We start from the raw sequence: 16973 nt of genomic DNA on the forward strand, positions 1-16973 counted from the left end.
GGTTGGGAAGCAGGTATAGTGCTTTAGGTTAGAGGGAGCAGGGTGGTGACCTGATGTACGAGGGTGGTAGTGGGACCAGAGGCCCTTTGGCTCCAGGACAGTTCCAGGTCTCCTCAGGACACAATTTGAAAATCAGTATGTTTTGTCCATTCAAGTCATGAATTATACATAAATTTGTCATTGGGAACACAGGTATAACGTTGGAAGAACCACATAGCTAACTTTAACTCAGAGCTAAGCCGCTGCTCTCTCTTTTTTAAAAATAATTTTATGTATTTATTTATTGTTGGCTCTGCTGGGTCTTTACTGCTTCATGGGCTTTTCTGTGATTTAGCAAACAGGGGCTGCTCTCTAGTTGTGATGCACAGGCTTCTCATTGAAGTGGGTTCTCTTACGGTGGAGCACGGGCTCTAGACATGCAGGTTTCAGTAGCTGCAGCACGTGGGCTCAGTAGTTGTGGCTTTCCATTCTAGAACGCAGGCTCAATAGTTGTGCATAGGCTTAGTTGCTCCGTGGCATGTAGGATCTTCCCAGTCCATGGATTGAACCCGTGTCTCCTGCATTGGCAGGTGGATTCTTCACCACCAAGCCACCAGGGAAATCCTGCTTTATCTTTTAATAAAGTCTATTTTTTAAATAGGAAATTAGTTGCTGTCTTACTCAAAAGCAAGTAGATGGTTTCTGTTTCTTCATACTAGGTTGGGAGTTACCAAGCAAAGCTCCTAAGTTAGCTAGCCAAGCTATTAGATAGCTGGCTCATTTTTAACTTTCCTTTTCTATTGTTTGAGAAATCTCTGATTATTTTCAAGTTCTTTGGGTTTTTATAATATGCATCATCCAGTTGATGTTCAACTGCTAAATCGTGTCCGACTCTTTGCCACCCCATGGACCGCAGCACGCCAAGCTTCTCTGTCCTTCACTGTCTCCTGGAGTTTGCTCAAATTCATGTCCGTTGAGTCAGTGGATGCTATCTAGCCATCTTGCCCTCTGCCACCCCCTTCTCCTTTGGCCTTCAATCTCCCAGCATCAGGGTCTTTTCCAATGAGTCAACTCTTCACATCAGGTGGCCAAAGTATTCGAGCTTCAGTGTCAGTCCTTCCAATGAATATTCAGTGTTGATTCCTTTAGGATTGACTGGTTTGATCTCCTTGCTGTCTGAGGGACTCTCAAGAGTCTTACCCAGCACCACAAGTCGAAAGCATCAATTCTTTGGTGCTCGGCCTTCTTTATGGTTCACCTCTCAGATCCGTACATGAATACTGGAAAAACCGTAGCTTTGACTATACGGACCTTTGTCAGCAAAGTGATGTCTTTGCTTTTCCAGTCTCTATTCATTTTTTAAATAGAATTTCCATGGGTATACCTCATTTTCAGTGTTAGATAAAATAAACATATTTCCTGACAACAGGCTGCCAAACCTCCGGACTTAAATCCTGAGACAGAGGAGAGTATACCTTCTCGTAGCTCCCCAGAAGGACCTGATCCACCAGTGCTCACTGAGGTCAGCAAACAGGAAGATCAACAGCCTTTAGATCTGGAAGGAGTCAAGAGGAAAATGGACCAAGGGAACTACACATCTGTGGTATGTCTATACAGCAAACTACCCAGATTTCCAGTGCCAGTTTAGCTTCCTGAGTCTTTCTAGGGGTGAGGCTGGATGTTAGCACTAAAAGACAATTTATTAGCATTAAAAAATAAAAATATGTGTGTTGTTTTAGTTCTGTGTTTTGGAAGATGGGTTATGATAGAGAGGGTATTGTCTTTTGATTTGACTTTCATCTGAGTTCTTTTAAAGTTATTTTTATATTAACACTGTTTATGCAGAAATGCTAATGTGAAGATAACGGGTTTGCCTCTTATGAGATACACCTGAATAATGTGTCTTTTTACATTGGATGTTTATTTGAAGATAGAAGTCTTTTAATTTTGTGGTTTGAAGAATGTGTAGGAAATGATTGTCTGTTGTCTCATATCCATTGTTCATTTGTTTATTCATTTCAGTCTAAGTGAAAAATCATGGCCCAGTATGGATAACTTACCATTATGCAGCTAACTTATTTGCATTCTTGCCTTATTAGTCTGGCATCTCCTGATTGCTGCAAGTTAACTATGAACTAAATCCCAGAGGCCTCCACTAAAGAGAAATGATACCATATTATATTAGGGTGTCCGTTTTCTGTTGGATCTCTTTGCTGGATGAGGAAGTGATTTTGAGAGCATACTATTCTATGAATAATTAATACTTTGTTTTTGTATACAGTTGGAGTTCAGCGACGATATCGTGAAGATCATTCAAGCAGCCATTAATTCAGATGGAGGGCAGCCAGAGATTAAAAAAGCCAACAGCATGGTCAAGTCCTTCTTTATTCGGGTGAATGATACTAATAGTTCATGTCTTTGATACTTAATCTGTGAGTTGTTACCCCAGGAACAGAACAGACTTGTTCTTGTCTGTGTTTTGCTTTGCCATGTGTATAAATTATTTTGGTTTAATTAGTTCCTCTGATTTTTTGGGAGGAGATTGGTGAGGTCCCAGAGAGGATGGACTTTCTCTTGGTGTGGCCTGAAATCATCCTTATATTGACAAAGAAGCTGGTGTGAAGTTGTTAGTTTTTATGTGCTTTCCAAATGAATGGTCACATGCTTATATTTTGTATATTTCTCTGTTAGCAAATGGAACGTGTTTTTCCATGGTTCAGTGTCAAAAAGTCCAGGTTTTGGGAGCCAAATAAAGTATCAAGCAAGTGAGTAAATTCAGTTATTACTTTTTTTTCTCCTCATCAGAAATCTGAGTTTTCTTAAATTTTTAGATTGAGGTTTTATTTTAGACTCGATTTTATTATTGAAGATTAATCAGTTGAATGCCTTTTTATTGCTGGTTTAGAGACAACATTTACTGTTTATTGTAATCTGTTGCCCTTTTATTCTTTATGTATTTGTTATGTTTTAGGGAACTTGTGGCATATGTACAGTACATGTCCTATATATATATATATATCCTAGTAATTGGGCTAATTATAACTACGTTCTATTTTATTTGCTTCAAATGATGCTCTCAGCGGTTTCTGATTCTCCATATTTAACCTTAAACTTTTATTTATTCCAGTAAATCCTTTTGATTTTCAGGGTTATCATTTGTTTCTAGAAGTTTAACCAAGAGTCACAATACATCAGGATTTTATTTTTAAAAATAATAAAGTCCTGTGTAGGCAGTTTCCAAATTCTGTGATTTGTTCTTATATACTGCACAGTCTCGAGACCTGATGATATCAAGAATTTGACTGTTTTGTTCAGTTTTGGGTATCTTGTAGGAGTTCAATAAATACTTGTTGAATCGATTGTTTCCAGCAGTGGGATGTTACCAAACGCAGTGCTTCCACCTTCACTTGACCATAATTATGCTCAGTGGCAGGAGCGAGAGGAAAACAGCCACACTGAGCAGCCTCCTTTAATGAAGAAAATCATTCCAGCTCCCAAACCTAAAGGGCCTGGAGAACCAGACTCACCAACTCCTCTGCATCCTCCTACACCACCAATTTTGAGTAAGACACCAAATGAAGACATATTATCCATTTCTAAGTGCAAGTGATTGACTTTGTGAATCTAAATTTAATGTAATTCCATACTGGGAAACTTTCAGGTGATCCTTAAAGGTAATAAAATCATTTTTGTTTCACTTGGAATGTTACCAAAGAATTGATACAAGTATCAGTTTCTGTTACAATGTATTCATTTCTGTTACAATGTAACAGAAAGCAGATAGTAAGATAGCATTACTTTGAAAGTGTTTCATAGGCTATAGACTATTTAAGCTATATTGTTTTCTTTTTTACTGGTAATCAGACATGGAGTTAACAGTTTTAACTGGATGTCTTTTGGGTTCCAAGGTACTGATAGGAGTCGAGAAGATAGTCCGGAACTGAACCCACCCCCAGGCATAGAAGATAACAGACAGTGTGCATTGTGTTTGACGTATGGTGACGACAGTGCTAATGTAAGTACCTTGGTGCACTGAGTTGTGCTTAATAGACTAACCCATGATGAACTATTTCTGTCTAAACTTGGTGACCAGTTTAGACTTTTTATTTAATGAATAAAATGAATATTTGTCACTTAGTTTGTGGTACTTAGGATTTTTTTCTATAACTGATTTACTTGATTTAAAAGATGACTTACCTTATATTAATATGCTGATTTCTCATAAACGTCTATAGGCAGTTTCTCAAAAAAGACTTTTATGAGAGTCAATAGAATAGAAGTTCCACGTTAAATAACTGTGTCTAATGTAGTTAGCAATGTGGTTAAGATTCCTAGTTCTGACAGATTGCCTGGATTCACTTCTGTGCTTGGCCGCCTACTTGTTGACCTTGGCAAGGAGCTTAACCTCTGACCCTCAGTTTCATTTTTTAAATAAGGATAGTAATTCTTACCTCAGAATGGTTATGAAGATTAAAGGAAATAATGTATGTAAAGCCTTTTGTAGGGCCTGCCTGGCACATAGTAAGCTTATATTTTTTTTAAAAAACATTTTTAATGCAAGCTGAGAGAACTGGCTTTGAAAAATGGTTTTAAAGAAGTCAGTGGGCACTTCTATAAACTTAACACATTGCTTAGTTTTAAATTCTTTATAAACTATTTCTAGTCTATGGAAAAGGTAAAGAGTTGAAAAGTGAAAAGAAACTTTGAATTGTGATTTTTGTTCTCACCCATGAGTTAAAGAATTTGAATTGATTTACTGAAGTTATCCTGACTCAGGTAAAGCCAATACCAAGGAAAACCCTATTTGATGTTACATTCTTTAAAGAAAAAAGGAAATCTCTTTGTTTCATAGGATGCTGGCCGTTTGCTTTACATTGGCCAGAATGAATGGACACATGTAAATTGCGCTCTGTGGTCAGCAGAAGTGTTTGAAGACGATGATGGATCACTAAAGAATGTGCATATGGCTGTGATCAGGGGCAAGCAGCTGGTAAGAACTTGTGGGTGAATGTCACGGGGACTCCCTCTCAGTTTCCAGATGTTCTTTCTGAGGCTCAGTGCTGCCTCGCTGATGTTTCTCTTGGTTTCTTCAGAATGGTTTAGCCAGCAGCAAATATTGGTGTGCATTGTAGGCAGATTGCTATTCTGACCCTTGGAAGATGGGTGCAAAAGAAATAGGAAATAGTCTTATCTGGTTAGAGAGATAATTCAGATGCTCAGGAAAGGTATTCATTTAAGTGGTTTAGACAAAATGACCTCAAAGGTTCCAGTTGAATCAGCACTCTGAGGCTTCTTAGGATAAACCCGCAAAGTACATATACAAAGAGGGGCTGTGGAAAATGATTAGTAGCAGCTGAGAGTAAGCAGAAAAGGCCATGAAGGAGTAGAATTTTTAAAGCTGTGTTTTGAAGGAGGGGAGAAAATGAAGGATTATCAGAAAGCAACAAAAATAGCACATGCATAAGAAACATAAGTAAAATGTGTGGAGGGCACAAAGCAAAAGTCTTCCCTGGAGAGGAACCCAGATTGTGACTGTGACAGAATGAGGTGGCAACATACAGCCTGGCTGAAGAAAATCTTTGCATCATATAAATTCATCAATTAAGCCTACTAATTAAGAACCACTATGTTTCTGACTAGTATAATCGTTCTAGAACTGAGTTCTTTTGGCTATAATAGCTTTCTTCCAAGATAATGTTTTTAACAATGATGTTCAGAGTTTCGTTTTCTCTGAATCAGTTGTGCATCTTAGAAAAACCTGTTTTGATCCAAGTTCTAAAGCAAATCATCATATTTAAATTTAATCATTCTAGGCCCCATGGGCTGTGGGAAAGAAAGGATTTATAGAGGAGGCTTTATGGCTCATATCACTTCTCTGTAATTCAGCAGATTACAATAACAAAATGAACTGTGGGAAACCCAGAATGGGGTGACTCTGTAGAGAAGATGGAGAATGGCTAAAACATCTGAAAGTCTGACTCAGGCTCTGTTCTTTCTGGATTGTTAGAGATGTGAATTCTGCCAAAAGCCAGGAGCCACTGTGGGTTGCTGCCTTACATCCTGCACCAGCAACTATCACTTCATGTGTTCCCGAGCCAAGAACTGTGTGTTTCTGGATGATAAAAAAGTGTATTGCCAACGACATCGGGATTTGATCAAAGGCGAGGTGAGCTTTAGTTGCTTTTTGAGTTCTCTGGGAAAAGAGGCTGAAGATATTAATAGCAAGGTGGTGAGCTGTATTACACCTTCCTACTAGGTGCTCCTAGAATCACCTTCTCTTGGGAGAATTATCAAAGGCCCTGCTAGTGAAACAGAAGAGTGATTTAGAGATACGCCTTGTCTTTCCCGCTGAGTCAATATCCTGAGAATAGTGTATAAAGGGAGAGCCTAACAGCTACCCTGGCCTTTCATTTAAGGTGGTTCCTGAGAATGGATTTGAAGTTTTTAGAAGAGTGTTTGTGGACTTTGAAGGAATCAGCTTGAGAAGGAAGTTTCTCAATGGATTAGAACCAGAAAATATCCACATGATGATTGGTAGGACATGGGCCTTGGTTGTCGGGGAGGCTGGCTGTGTCATTGAGGTACTTAAGTCTTCAGTTACAAAGTGGGCCTTCTCATAGTCACCTCTAATCAGTTCTTCTTTCCTTACTCAGGCTCCATGACAATTGACTGCTTAGGGATTCTGAATGATCTCTCTGACTGTGAGGATAAGCTCTTTCCTATTGGATATCAGTAAGTAACTCTGTGGAGAGAAGACAGCAGCCCTACCACATGAATGCCCTGAGGCAGTAAGTGGGTCATCTGATGTAGAGCCATACTTGTTAGCAGGTTTTAAGTAATTGCTTTTTTTTTGTTTGCAACATCTTGTAGATTGAGACTCAGGTATCGTTTTATGTCAGCTAGATCCAATTGTAGAAGGAAAGAATTGACATAATTTCAGAATCATTTCCAAATAAAACCTAGAAAACACCAGGTCAGTCTCTTTTAAGAATCCACTAAATTCCATTCACCTCAGTTCATAAGTCCAGTTGTTGTCAGGCATCAAACACCTTATGCCTCTGTCCTCCTTTTACATCTTACATTTTATCGGTGCTTCTGAAAATATAAACCCCCACAATAACAATCAGATTCTTCATTAAGAATTTATAGTAACAATTTGCTCCCACAGGCAGCAAATTGTCTAAACCTGTAGCAAACTGGCAATATAAATTTAAAATTCCCTTTCTCTCTCTTCCCCTTTGGAGTCTCATTTGTTCTATGTATATGCCAGTTTATTCTGCATTTCAGTTCTTTCAGCAGTCTCTGCTCCACGTCTAGCTGGCAGCCCTTTGTGTAAAGCAGTAGGGTCCACCAGCATCTAGCTGATTTAAAGCAGTTACGTTTCTCTTGTGTCATGGGACTTTCCTTGCAAAGGAAACATGTCAGGTGTGATCTTTCCTCACTTGTATACATTGTGGGCCAGTTATCCCTTCCTGAAGGCCCACAACTATGTCTTGTAATAGTTAGTGGGGGTTTTTTTCTTTGCATTTTAGGATATTTTACTAATTTTTCCCCTGCTTACAACACAATAAAAAAAATTTGATGCTGTTTTCAAGGGGCCAGAAAAAAAATCAAGAACTTCAAAAAACTCAGAAAACCCTAACTAGGGGACTCTCTAATAAGAATCCATGAAAGAAAGCTAAATTCTGTAAATGCAGGAGGCCAGGGAACCTTGGCTGAGAAGAGGTTTTGACAGCCTTGGTACCTGCGTCTGTGCGCTCACTGACGGTGATCGTGGCCATCTGCGTGCAGGTGTTCTCGGGTGTACTGGAGCACCACGGACGCCCGCAAGCGCTGCGTGTACACGTGCAAGATCGTCGAGTGCCGTCCCCCGGTGGTGGAGCCAGATATCAACAGCACTGTTGAACATGATGAAAACAGGACCATCGCTCACAGTCCACCGTCTTTTGCAGGTTACTCTTTAAAAAATGTTTTATTGGAATGTAATTGCTTTATAATATTGTATTAGTTTCTGCCATACATGAAAGTGAAATCAGTTATAGGTATACATATATCCCCCATCTTTTTTTAGATTTCCTTCCTATTTAGATCACCACAGAGCATTAAGTAGAGTTCCTGTGTTACACAGTAGGTTTTTATTAGTTATCTCTTTTATATATAGTAGTGTATATATGTCAATCCCAATTTCCCAATTCATCCCACGCCCTTCCCCCTTTGGTTTGTTCTCTACCTCTGTGTCTCTATTTCTGCTTTGCAAATAAATTTATTTGTGCCATTTTTCTAGATTCCACATATAAGTGATACAATATTTGTTTTTCTCTTTCTGACTTACTTCATTTAGTGTGACAGTCTCTAGGTCTATCCACATCTCTGTAAATGGTACTGTTTCATTCCATTTTAACGGCTGAGTAATGTTCTATTGTATATATGTACTATATTTTCTTTATCCATTCCTCTGTTGGTGGATACTTAGGTGGCTTCCATATCCTGACTACGTAAATAGTGCTGTAGTGAACACTGGTGCACATATCTTTTTGAACTATGGTTTTTATCAGGTATTTGCCCAGGAGTAGGATTTCTGGGTCATATGATAGTTCTGTTTTTTGTTCTTTGAGGAACCTCCATACTGTTTTCCATAGTGGCTGTACCAATTTATATTCCCACCAACAGTGTAGGAGTGTTCCCTTTTCTCCATATCCTCTCCAGCATTTATTGTTTGTAGATTTTCTGATGATGGCTATTATGACCAGTGTGAGGTGATATCTCGTTGTAGTTTTGATTTGTATTTCTCTGATGGTTAGTGATGCTGAGCATCTTTTCATATGTGTGTTTGCCGTCGGTGTGTCTTTGGAGAAATGCCTGTTTGTTTGTTTTGGTACTGAGCATCATGAACTGTTTGTGTATTTGGAGATTAATACCTTATCAAGTTGCTTCATTTGGAAATATTTTCTCCTATTCTGAGGATTGTCTTTTCATTTTATTTGCAAAAAAGTTGGAAGTTGAATTTGATTTGGAGGAATACTGTGATTGAAGGATAGGGAAAAGGCATTGCTTTGTAAGGTGGCATTTGTTTCTGTTTTGGTATTTATCTAATAGCTGGCTTTTTCTTGACTCATTTGTTTGATTTTTTTTTTTTAAATTAAACTTTTTTATAGTTAGAGTTTTTATTTCTTGCCACAGAAATTTCACCCAAGGAAAGTCAAAACACAGCAGAAATTGTAAGTCCTCCATCACCAGATCGACCTCCTCATTCCCAAACCTCTGGTTCCTGTTTCTATCACGTCATCTCAAAGGTCCCTAGGATTCGAACACCCAGCTATTCTCCAACACAGAGATCTCCTGGCTGTAGACCACTGCCTTCTGCAGGTAAAGGACTTCACTGACCTACTCGACCCAACAAGGTCAGCTCAAGATTAGTTTGTAATTCTTTCAGGAAACTTTATCTTAATGATGTTTGCCAATTGAAAATGTTGATTTTCTGTTACCTGTTAACATACATAGCCAAGTCATTGAAACCAGAGACTGCAACACATTTATCCTATCTGTAATAGATTTTGTTACTTTTTCTCTTTCATTTAGGAAGCCCTACCCCAACCACTCATGAAATAGTCACAGTGGGTGACCCTTTACTCTCCTCTGGACTTCGAAGCATTGGCTCCAGGCGTCACAGTACTTCTTCCTTGTCACCCCAGCGGTCTAAGCTCCGGATAATGTCTCCGATGAGAACTGGGAGCACTTACTCCAGGAACAGTGTCTCCTCTGTCTCCACCACAGGGGCCACTGCGGATCTGGAGTCAAGTGCCAAAGCGGTCGATCATGTCTTAGGGCCACTGAATTCTAATGCTAATTTAGGGCAGAACACTCCCACCTCTTCAAATTTGCAAAGGACAGCGGTTACTGTGGGCACTAAAACCAGTCACTTGGATGGCTCTTCATCTTTAGAAACGAAGCATTCCAGTGCTTCAGACTTGACATCCAAGAGCTCCTCTTTGAAGGGAGAGAAGACCAAAATGCCGAGTTCCAAGAACTCAGAGGGATCGGCCCATAATGTTGGTTACCCTGGCATTCCGAAACTGGCTCCGCAGGTTCATAATGCAACAGCTGGAGAATTAAATGTTAATAAAATGGGCACTTTTGCTGACCTTTCTTCAGTGCCATTTTCTTCTAAAGAGGGCCTCCCCTTCCCACCACTCCATTTGAGAGGGCAGAGAAACGAGCGAGACCAACAGACAAATGGCAACCAGTCAGCAAACCCCAATCCCGATGAAGATGCTGAAGTCAAAACCTTGAAGCTGTCTGGAGTGAGCAGCAGATCATCCATTATCAATGAACACGTGGGAGCCAGCTCCAGAGATAGGAGACAGAAAGGGAAAAAATCTTGTAAAGAAACTTTCAAAGAAAAGCATTCCAGTAAACCTTTCTTGGAACCTGGTCAGGTGGCAACTGGTGAGGAAGGAAACCTAAAGCCAGAGTTTGTTGATGAAATGTTGACTCCTGATTTCATGGGGCAACGATCATGTAATAATGTTTCTTCTGAGAAGACTGGGGACAAAGTCCATCCTATTCCAGGAGTCCCCAAAGCTCCATCCATGCAAGTGGAAGGATCTGCAAAGGAATTACAGACACCCCGGAAACGCACAGTTAAAGTAACACTGACACCTCTAAAAATGGAGAGTGAGGGTCAGTCCAAGAACACCCTGAAAGAAAGTAGTCCCGTTTCCCCTTTGCAGATAGAGTCTGTGTCTCCAACAGAACCAGTTTCTGCCTCAGAAAGCCCAGGAGATGGTCCTGTGGCCCAACCAAGCCCCAATAATACGTCATCCCAGGATTCTCAAAGTAACAACTATCAGAATCTTCCAGTACAGGACAGAAACCTGATGCTTCCGGATGGCCCCAAACCTCAGGAAGATGGCTCTTTCAAGAGGAGATACCCCCGCCGCAGTGCCCGGGCACGCTCTAACATGTTCTTTGGGCTCACCCCACTCTATGGAGTAAGGTCCTATGGCGAAGAAGACATTCCATTTTACAGCAGCTCAACTGGGAAGAAGCGAGGCAAGAGGTCCGCTGAAGGACAGGTGGACGGGGCAGACGACCTGAGCACTTCAGATGAAGACGACTTATACTATTACAACTTCTCTAGGACAGTGATTTCTTCAGGTGGAGAGGAACGGCTGACACCCCATAATTTATTTCGGGAGGAAGAACAGTGTGATCTTCCAAAAATCTCACAGTTGGATGGCATCGACGATGGGACAGAGAGTGATACCAGCGTCACAGCCACAACTCGGAAGAGCAGCCAGATTCCAAAAAGAAACAGTAAAGAAAACGGAACAGAGAACTTGAAGATGGATCGGCCTGAAGACACTGGGGAAAAGGAACATGTCATTAAGAGCTCAGTTGGCCACAAGAATGAGCCAAAGGTGGATAACTGCCACGCCGTGAGCAGAGTGAAAGCACCGGGGCAGGACTCCCTGGAGGCTCAGCTCAGCTCGCTGGAGTCGAGCCGCAGGGTCCACACAAGCACCCCTTCAGATAAAAACTTGCTGGACACCTATAACACCGAGCTCCTGAAGTCAGATTCGGATAACAACAACAGTGACGACTGTGGGAACATCCTGCCCTCGGACATTATGGACTTTGTCCTAAAGAATACTCCGTCCATGCAGGCTTTGGGTGAGAGCCCAGAGTCCTCTTCGTCAGAACTCCTCAACCTTGGTGAAGGCTTGGGTCTTGACAGCAATCGTGAAAAAGACATGGGTCTTTTTGAAGTGTTTTCCCAGCAGTTGCCGACGACAGAGCCTGTGGACAGTAGTGTCTCTTCCTCCATCTCAGCGGAGGAGCAGTTTGAGTTGCCCTTAGAGCTGCCATCAGATCTCTCCGTCCTGACCACCCGGAGTCCCACGGTCCCTAGCCAGAACTCCAGTAGGCTAGCCGTGATCTCAGACTCAGGAGAGAAGAGAGTAACCATCACAGAAAAAGCTTCCTCTGAAGGCGACTCCTCCCTGCTGAGTCCAGGAGTAGATCCCAGTCCTGAGGGCCACATGACTCCCGACCACTTTATCCAGGGTCACATGGATGCGGACCACATCTCCAGCCCTCCCTGTGGCTCTGTGGAGCAAGGTCATGGCAACAATCAGGACTTAACTAGAAACAGCAACACCCCTGGCCTTCAGGTACCCGTTTCCCCTACTGTTCCCATCCAGAATCAGAAATACGCTCCCAACTCCACTGACAGTCCTGGCCCGTCTCAGATTTCCAATGCCGCTGTCCAGACCACTCCGCCCCACCTGAAGCCAGCCACTGAGAAACTCATTGTTGTTAACCAGAACATGCAGCCACTCTACGTCCTCCAAACCCTTCCGAATGGAGTGACCCAGAAAATCCAGCTGACCTCGTCTGTAAGTTCAGCACCCAGTGTGATGGAGACAAACACGTCCGTGTTGGGCCCCATGGGAAGTGGTCTCACCCTCACCACAGGACTCAACCCGAACCTGCCAGCCTCTCAGTCGTTGTTCCCTCCTGCTACCAAAGGCTTGCTCCCCATGTCTCATCACCAGCACTTACATTCCTTCCCCGCCGCTACTCAGAGTAGCTTCCCCCCCAACATCAGCAGTCCTTCGGGCCTACTCATCGGGGTTCAGCCTTCTCCAGACCCCCAGCTTTTGGTTTCAGAAGCCAGCCAGAGGACAGACCTCAGTACCACGGTAGCCACTCCATCCTCTGGACTCAAGAAAAGACCCATATCTCGCCTGCAGACCCGAAAGAATAAGAAACTTGCCCCCTCTAGTACCCCTTCCAACATTGCCCCTTCAGACGTGGTTTCCAACATGACACTGATTAACTTCACTCCCTCCCAACTTCCGAATCATCCCAATCTCTTAGACTTGGGGTCACTGAATACTTCATCTCACCGAACTGTCCCCAACATCATAAAAAGGTCTAAATCTGGCATTATGTATTTTGAACAGGCACCCCTGCTACCGCAGAGTGTGGGGGGGACCACTGCCCCGGCGGCAGGCACTGCCACCATAAGCCAGGATACCAGCCACCTCACGACAGGGCCCGTGTCTGGCCTGGCCTCCGGTTCCTCCGTCCTGAACGTTGTATCCATGCAAACTACCACCGCCCCCACAAGTAGTGCATCTGTTCCAGGACACGTCGCGTTAACCAACCCCAGGTTGCTGGGTACCCCGGATATCGGCTCCATAAGCAATCTTCTAATCAAAGCCAGCCAGCAGAGCCTGGGGATTCAAGACCAGCCTGTGGCTTTACCGCCAAGTTCGGGAATGTTTCCACCACTGGGGACGTCACAGACTCCCTCCACGGGCGCGATGACGGCTGCACCCAGCATCTGTGTGCTCCCCTCTACCCAGACAGCGGGTGTCACAGCTGCTTCGCCTTCTGGGGAAGCAGAAGAACACTATCAGCTCCACCATGTGAACCAGCTCCTCGCCAGCAAAACTGGGGTTCTCTCTTCCCAACGGGATCTTGATTCTGCTCCAGGATCCCAGGGATCCAGCTTTACCCAGACAGTAGATGCTCCTAATCCCATGGGCCTGGAGCAGAACAAGGCTTTACCCTCAGCTATGCAAGCCAGCTCAGCCTCTCCAGGGGGTTCCCCATCCTCCGGACAGCGGTCAGCGAGTCCCTCAGTGCCGGGGCCCACGAAACCCAAACCAAAAATCAAACGGATTCAGCTGCCTTTGGACAAAGGGAGTGGCAAGAAGCACAAAGTTTCCCACTTGCGGACCAGTTCTTCTGAAGCACACATTCCAGACCAAGAAGCCAACACGACACCCCAGACCTCAGTCACAGGGTGAGAGATTGTGGACCTTGGCTCCGCGGGGTCTGAGGGATTTCATGCTCTGGCTTAGAGGCTGTTGAAGTGGTCTTCTGGGAGGGACACGCCTCTGCCCAAGTTGCTTTACTCAGGTTTTCTGGGCTTTTTTTTTTTTTCTCACAGTGGTAGTTTATAGAGTAATATTTAGTTCCATTCATGGCAGTTTGTCCCGTGAACAGAACCACATCTTTAATCACTCTCTGCTCTGATTTAGAACAGTGCTACTGTTTGCTCATGTTTCTTTTTGCTGAGGCTCAGTTAGGAGACTAAGGGATGATTATTCCTGTCTGGAGGGCAAAACCACCTGTTGGAGATCCTCCTGGTGTCCTTTTCTGAAACATTATTATTAAGATATACGTAAAGTACACAAATGAATTTTTACCTAGGTATGCACCCACAAGGCTGCCATTTCGATCATAATATAAGATATTCCTAGTGTTCCAGAAGGCCGCAGAAGGCCACGGTGCCCTCCCTTCAGTCAGTGCCCCCTCCTCACTGGCTGGTTAGACATACTGACCTGTATCACCACAGGTTAGTTTTCCCAGCCCATACATTTTATGTGATCCTGGTGGAGTCATTTCTTTAGACTGACCTCCATGTTGGGTACATATTTACTCTTGTTTTTCCTGAAGAGATCCAAATGATTCTGTTCCAGGACTCCAGGAGCAGAGGCTGAGCCGCAGGATACAGCTAGTGTGGAGCAGTCACCACAGAAGGAGTGTGGGCAGCCTGCAGCGTGAGTACAAAACTTAGTTCCCTAAGATGAAACCCTCAGCTCTGTCCACCTCATTTTAGAAAACAGTCCTTCCTGATTTGTATTGATTTTTTTTTTTAATGGAATTAATACATGCTTGTTAAAAAACAACAACATAGAATTACTTAAATAGTAGATGAAGATTCCACATTCATCCTGCTTACCCCTTTCCCAGTTTATTGCCTAGAGGTAATCATTGCTTGTAATTTGTTTTCATTCATGCCAACATTTCTGTGCATATTGATTTACAGGGTGTATGTATGAATGTGTACATACCTTTTTACATAAAATGAATAATGCTGTACATACCATTCTGTACTTGTTTGCTTTGCCTAATTATATTGTATTGTATACATATTTCTATGCCACTTCATTTTTTAATGACTGTCTCCAGGTCCATTGTGTAGACAATACAGTAATTTAACTAGTCTCCTGTTGATCTCCATCTGGATTGTTTGCACAATTTATTTAATTTTAAAAAGTGAAAATTGGTGTGGATTACTGGCTCATGCAGCCTGATTTTGTTTTTAATTAAACCAGCTAGCTCACTTAAGCAACTCCAGAACTGCTTCTAACGAGTGTCTTTTTTTTTTTTTCTGACACTTAAGGGTATGAGAAGAATTTCAAGAACACAATCTACAGTTCCAAAAGCAGAAACTTAATGTCAGTGTTTGGGGAAGAATCTCTCAAAAGATAGTTGATGTTGTGTATCATACAGTAGTGTGGTGGTGTATCCATTCGGCAGGTTGTACACAAAGCATCCTGTGGTTCATGTCTGATGTAACTGACAGCCGAATGGCAGATTGTTGACAGTTTTTATCTTTGAATTGAAGAACTCGCTGGAGTTGCATCTCCTGTTTGGTTTTCTTTTCATGTAGGCAAGTGGCTGCTCTTCCTGAGATTCAGACAACACAGAATCCAGCACATGAACCAGAAAATTCAGGTATGTGGGTGGGTAACATGTTAGAATCAGAATTTCAAAGCCAGAAGCACTGTAAGAATCACCTTGGGACTTCTCCAGTGGTTGAGACTCCGTGCTCTCAATGCAGGGGGCCCTGGTTCAGTCGCTAGTCAGGGAACTCTGTAGATACCACACGACGCAACTAAGACCTCACAGGCCACAACTAAAGATCCCGCACGTCACAATCAAGACCCCGCACAGCCAAATAAATAGCTAAATGTTAAAAAAAAAAACCTCCTTCTCCACCTACTGATTTTCTAGATTAAAGGAAAAAGAAGTCAAAACTCTAAAAAACTGGGTCATTGACCAAAGGACAGCAGACTAAGACGTACACTGTAAAGACTCGACTGCCCTGCTTGTTGTAACAGCAGTGTGGCTGAAACAGCTCACAAGGAGCTGCCCTCAGCCTTTACTTGTCACTAGTGAAAACCAAGAACCACTCTTATTATATAATATAGCCAGATACATCTCCTTAGCACTTCCATCTGTCCTAATACATTTCATTGATAAACAAGTAGTTACTTGAAGACTAGAGAGCTCTGGATATAAGTCTTTGCCCTTTTCCATTGAGGGGATTCCTGGAAGAAAACCAGGTAGAGAAAATGCTTAGGCGTAAGGTTTGGGCAGTAGTCACATTCTGCTTATTTGCTGATTCCTGGAGGGGATTGACACATTTCTGTGTCAGTGGGCAGTATGAGAGGTGGTGGCTGAGTGCAAACTCTGGAGCCATGTAGGTGGAAATCCCAGCTTTACCACATTCGCTGTACGAACTTGGATTCCTTGACCTCTCTCCATCTCAGTTTTCTCACCTTTAAAATTAAGATAATAATGACACCTGCCTCACTGGATTGTTCCGAGGTTTATCTGAGTTAATTTAGAAAATTCCTGGAAGCATTCCTCACACATGTTAACCATTGTTATTTTTTAGCTTTGACTCTATTGAAGGCAATTACTTAGTGTAAAACAGTTAGATTGTGATTATAGAAACTCACTAGAGAGACAGTATAACTTCACATAAAAATATGTGTGTATATTCTTGTTTTTGTCATTTTCTAGCTCTAACCTCAGGCAAGCTGCTCCGCTTCTTTGAGCCTCAGGTGTGTTATCTGTAAATGGGAATGATGAAGCCAGCTGTGAAATGTTTTTAGGCTTAGAGATGACGTGTGTAAAGGACTCAGTATGTGTGTGCTGTGGCATCCACTCTGGCCCCCATTTTCTCCCTCACAGAACCTAAAACGGCGGAAGAGGAAGAAAGTAATTTCAGCTCTCCACTGATGCTTTGGCTCCAGCAAGAACAGAAGCGGAAAGAAAGCATTGCTGAGAAAAAGCCCAAGAAAGGACTTGTTTTTGAAATTTCAAGTGATGATGGCTTTCAGATATGTGCAGAAAGTATTGAAGGTGCGTGGGTTACGTTAGGTCGGCTGACAGCGCAGGCTCTG

At 42.5% G+C, this 16973-nt stretch overlaps 1 protein-coding gene across 7 annotated transcripts in view; it reads left to right on the forward strand.

Annotated features, from left to right (window-relative positions):
• Positions 1 to 16973, forward strand: part of KMT2A (lysine methyltransferase 2A) — a 77945-nt gene that overhangs the window by 46773 nt on the left and 14199 nt on the right. For 6 of the 7 annotated variants that reach the window (XM_070803499.1, XM_070803501.1, XM_070803500.1 and 3 more), the window contains 15 exons: positions 1409 to 1582; positions 2261 to 2371; positions 2671 to 2744; positions 3349 to 3542; positions 3888 to 3994; positions 4832 to 4969; positions 5987 to 6145; positions 6396 to 6513; positions 6633 to 6711; positions 7771 to 7931; positions 9160 to 9345; positions 9559 to 13795; positions 14475 to 14555; positions 15452 to 15516; positions 16762 to 16932. In XM_070803499.1, coding sequence (XP_070659600.1) covers positions 1409 to 1582; positions 2261 to 2371; positions 2671 to 2744; positions 3349 to 3542; positions 3888 to 3994; positions 4832 to 4969; positions 5987 to 6145; positions 6396 to 6513; positions 6633 to 6711; positions 7771 to 7931; positions 9160 to 9345; positions 9559 to 13795; positions 14475 to 14555; positions 15452 to 15516; positions 16762 to 16932 — 6055 coding nt within the window. The remainder of the gene's footprint in view (positions 1 to 1408; positions 1583 to 2260; positions 2372 to 2670; positions 2745 to 3348; positions 3543 to 3887; positions 3995 to 4831; positions 4970 to 5986; positions 6146 to 6395; positions 6514 to 6632; positions 6712 to 7770; positions 7932 to 9159; positions 9346 to 9558; positions 13796 to 14474; positions 14556 to 15451; positions 15517 to 16761; positions 16933 to 16973) is intronic. The other variant, XM_070803504.1, reaches the window with a different exon arrangement.

Source organism: Bos indicus, chromosome 15, assembly GCF_029378745.1.
Source record: "Bos indicus isolate NIAB-ARS_2022 breed Sahiwal x Tharparkar chromosome 15, NIAB-ARS_B.indTharparkar_mat_pri_1.0, whole genome shotgun sequence".
Lineage (NCBI taxonomy): Eukaryota > Metazoa > Chordata > Mammalia > Artiodactyla > Bovidae > Bos > Bos indicus.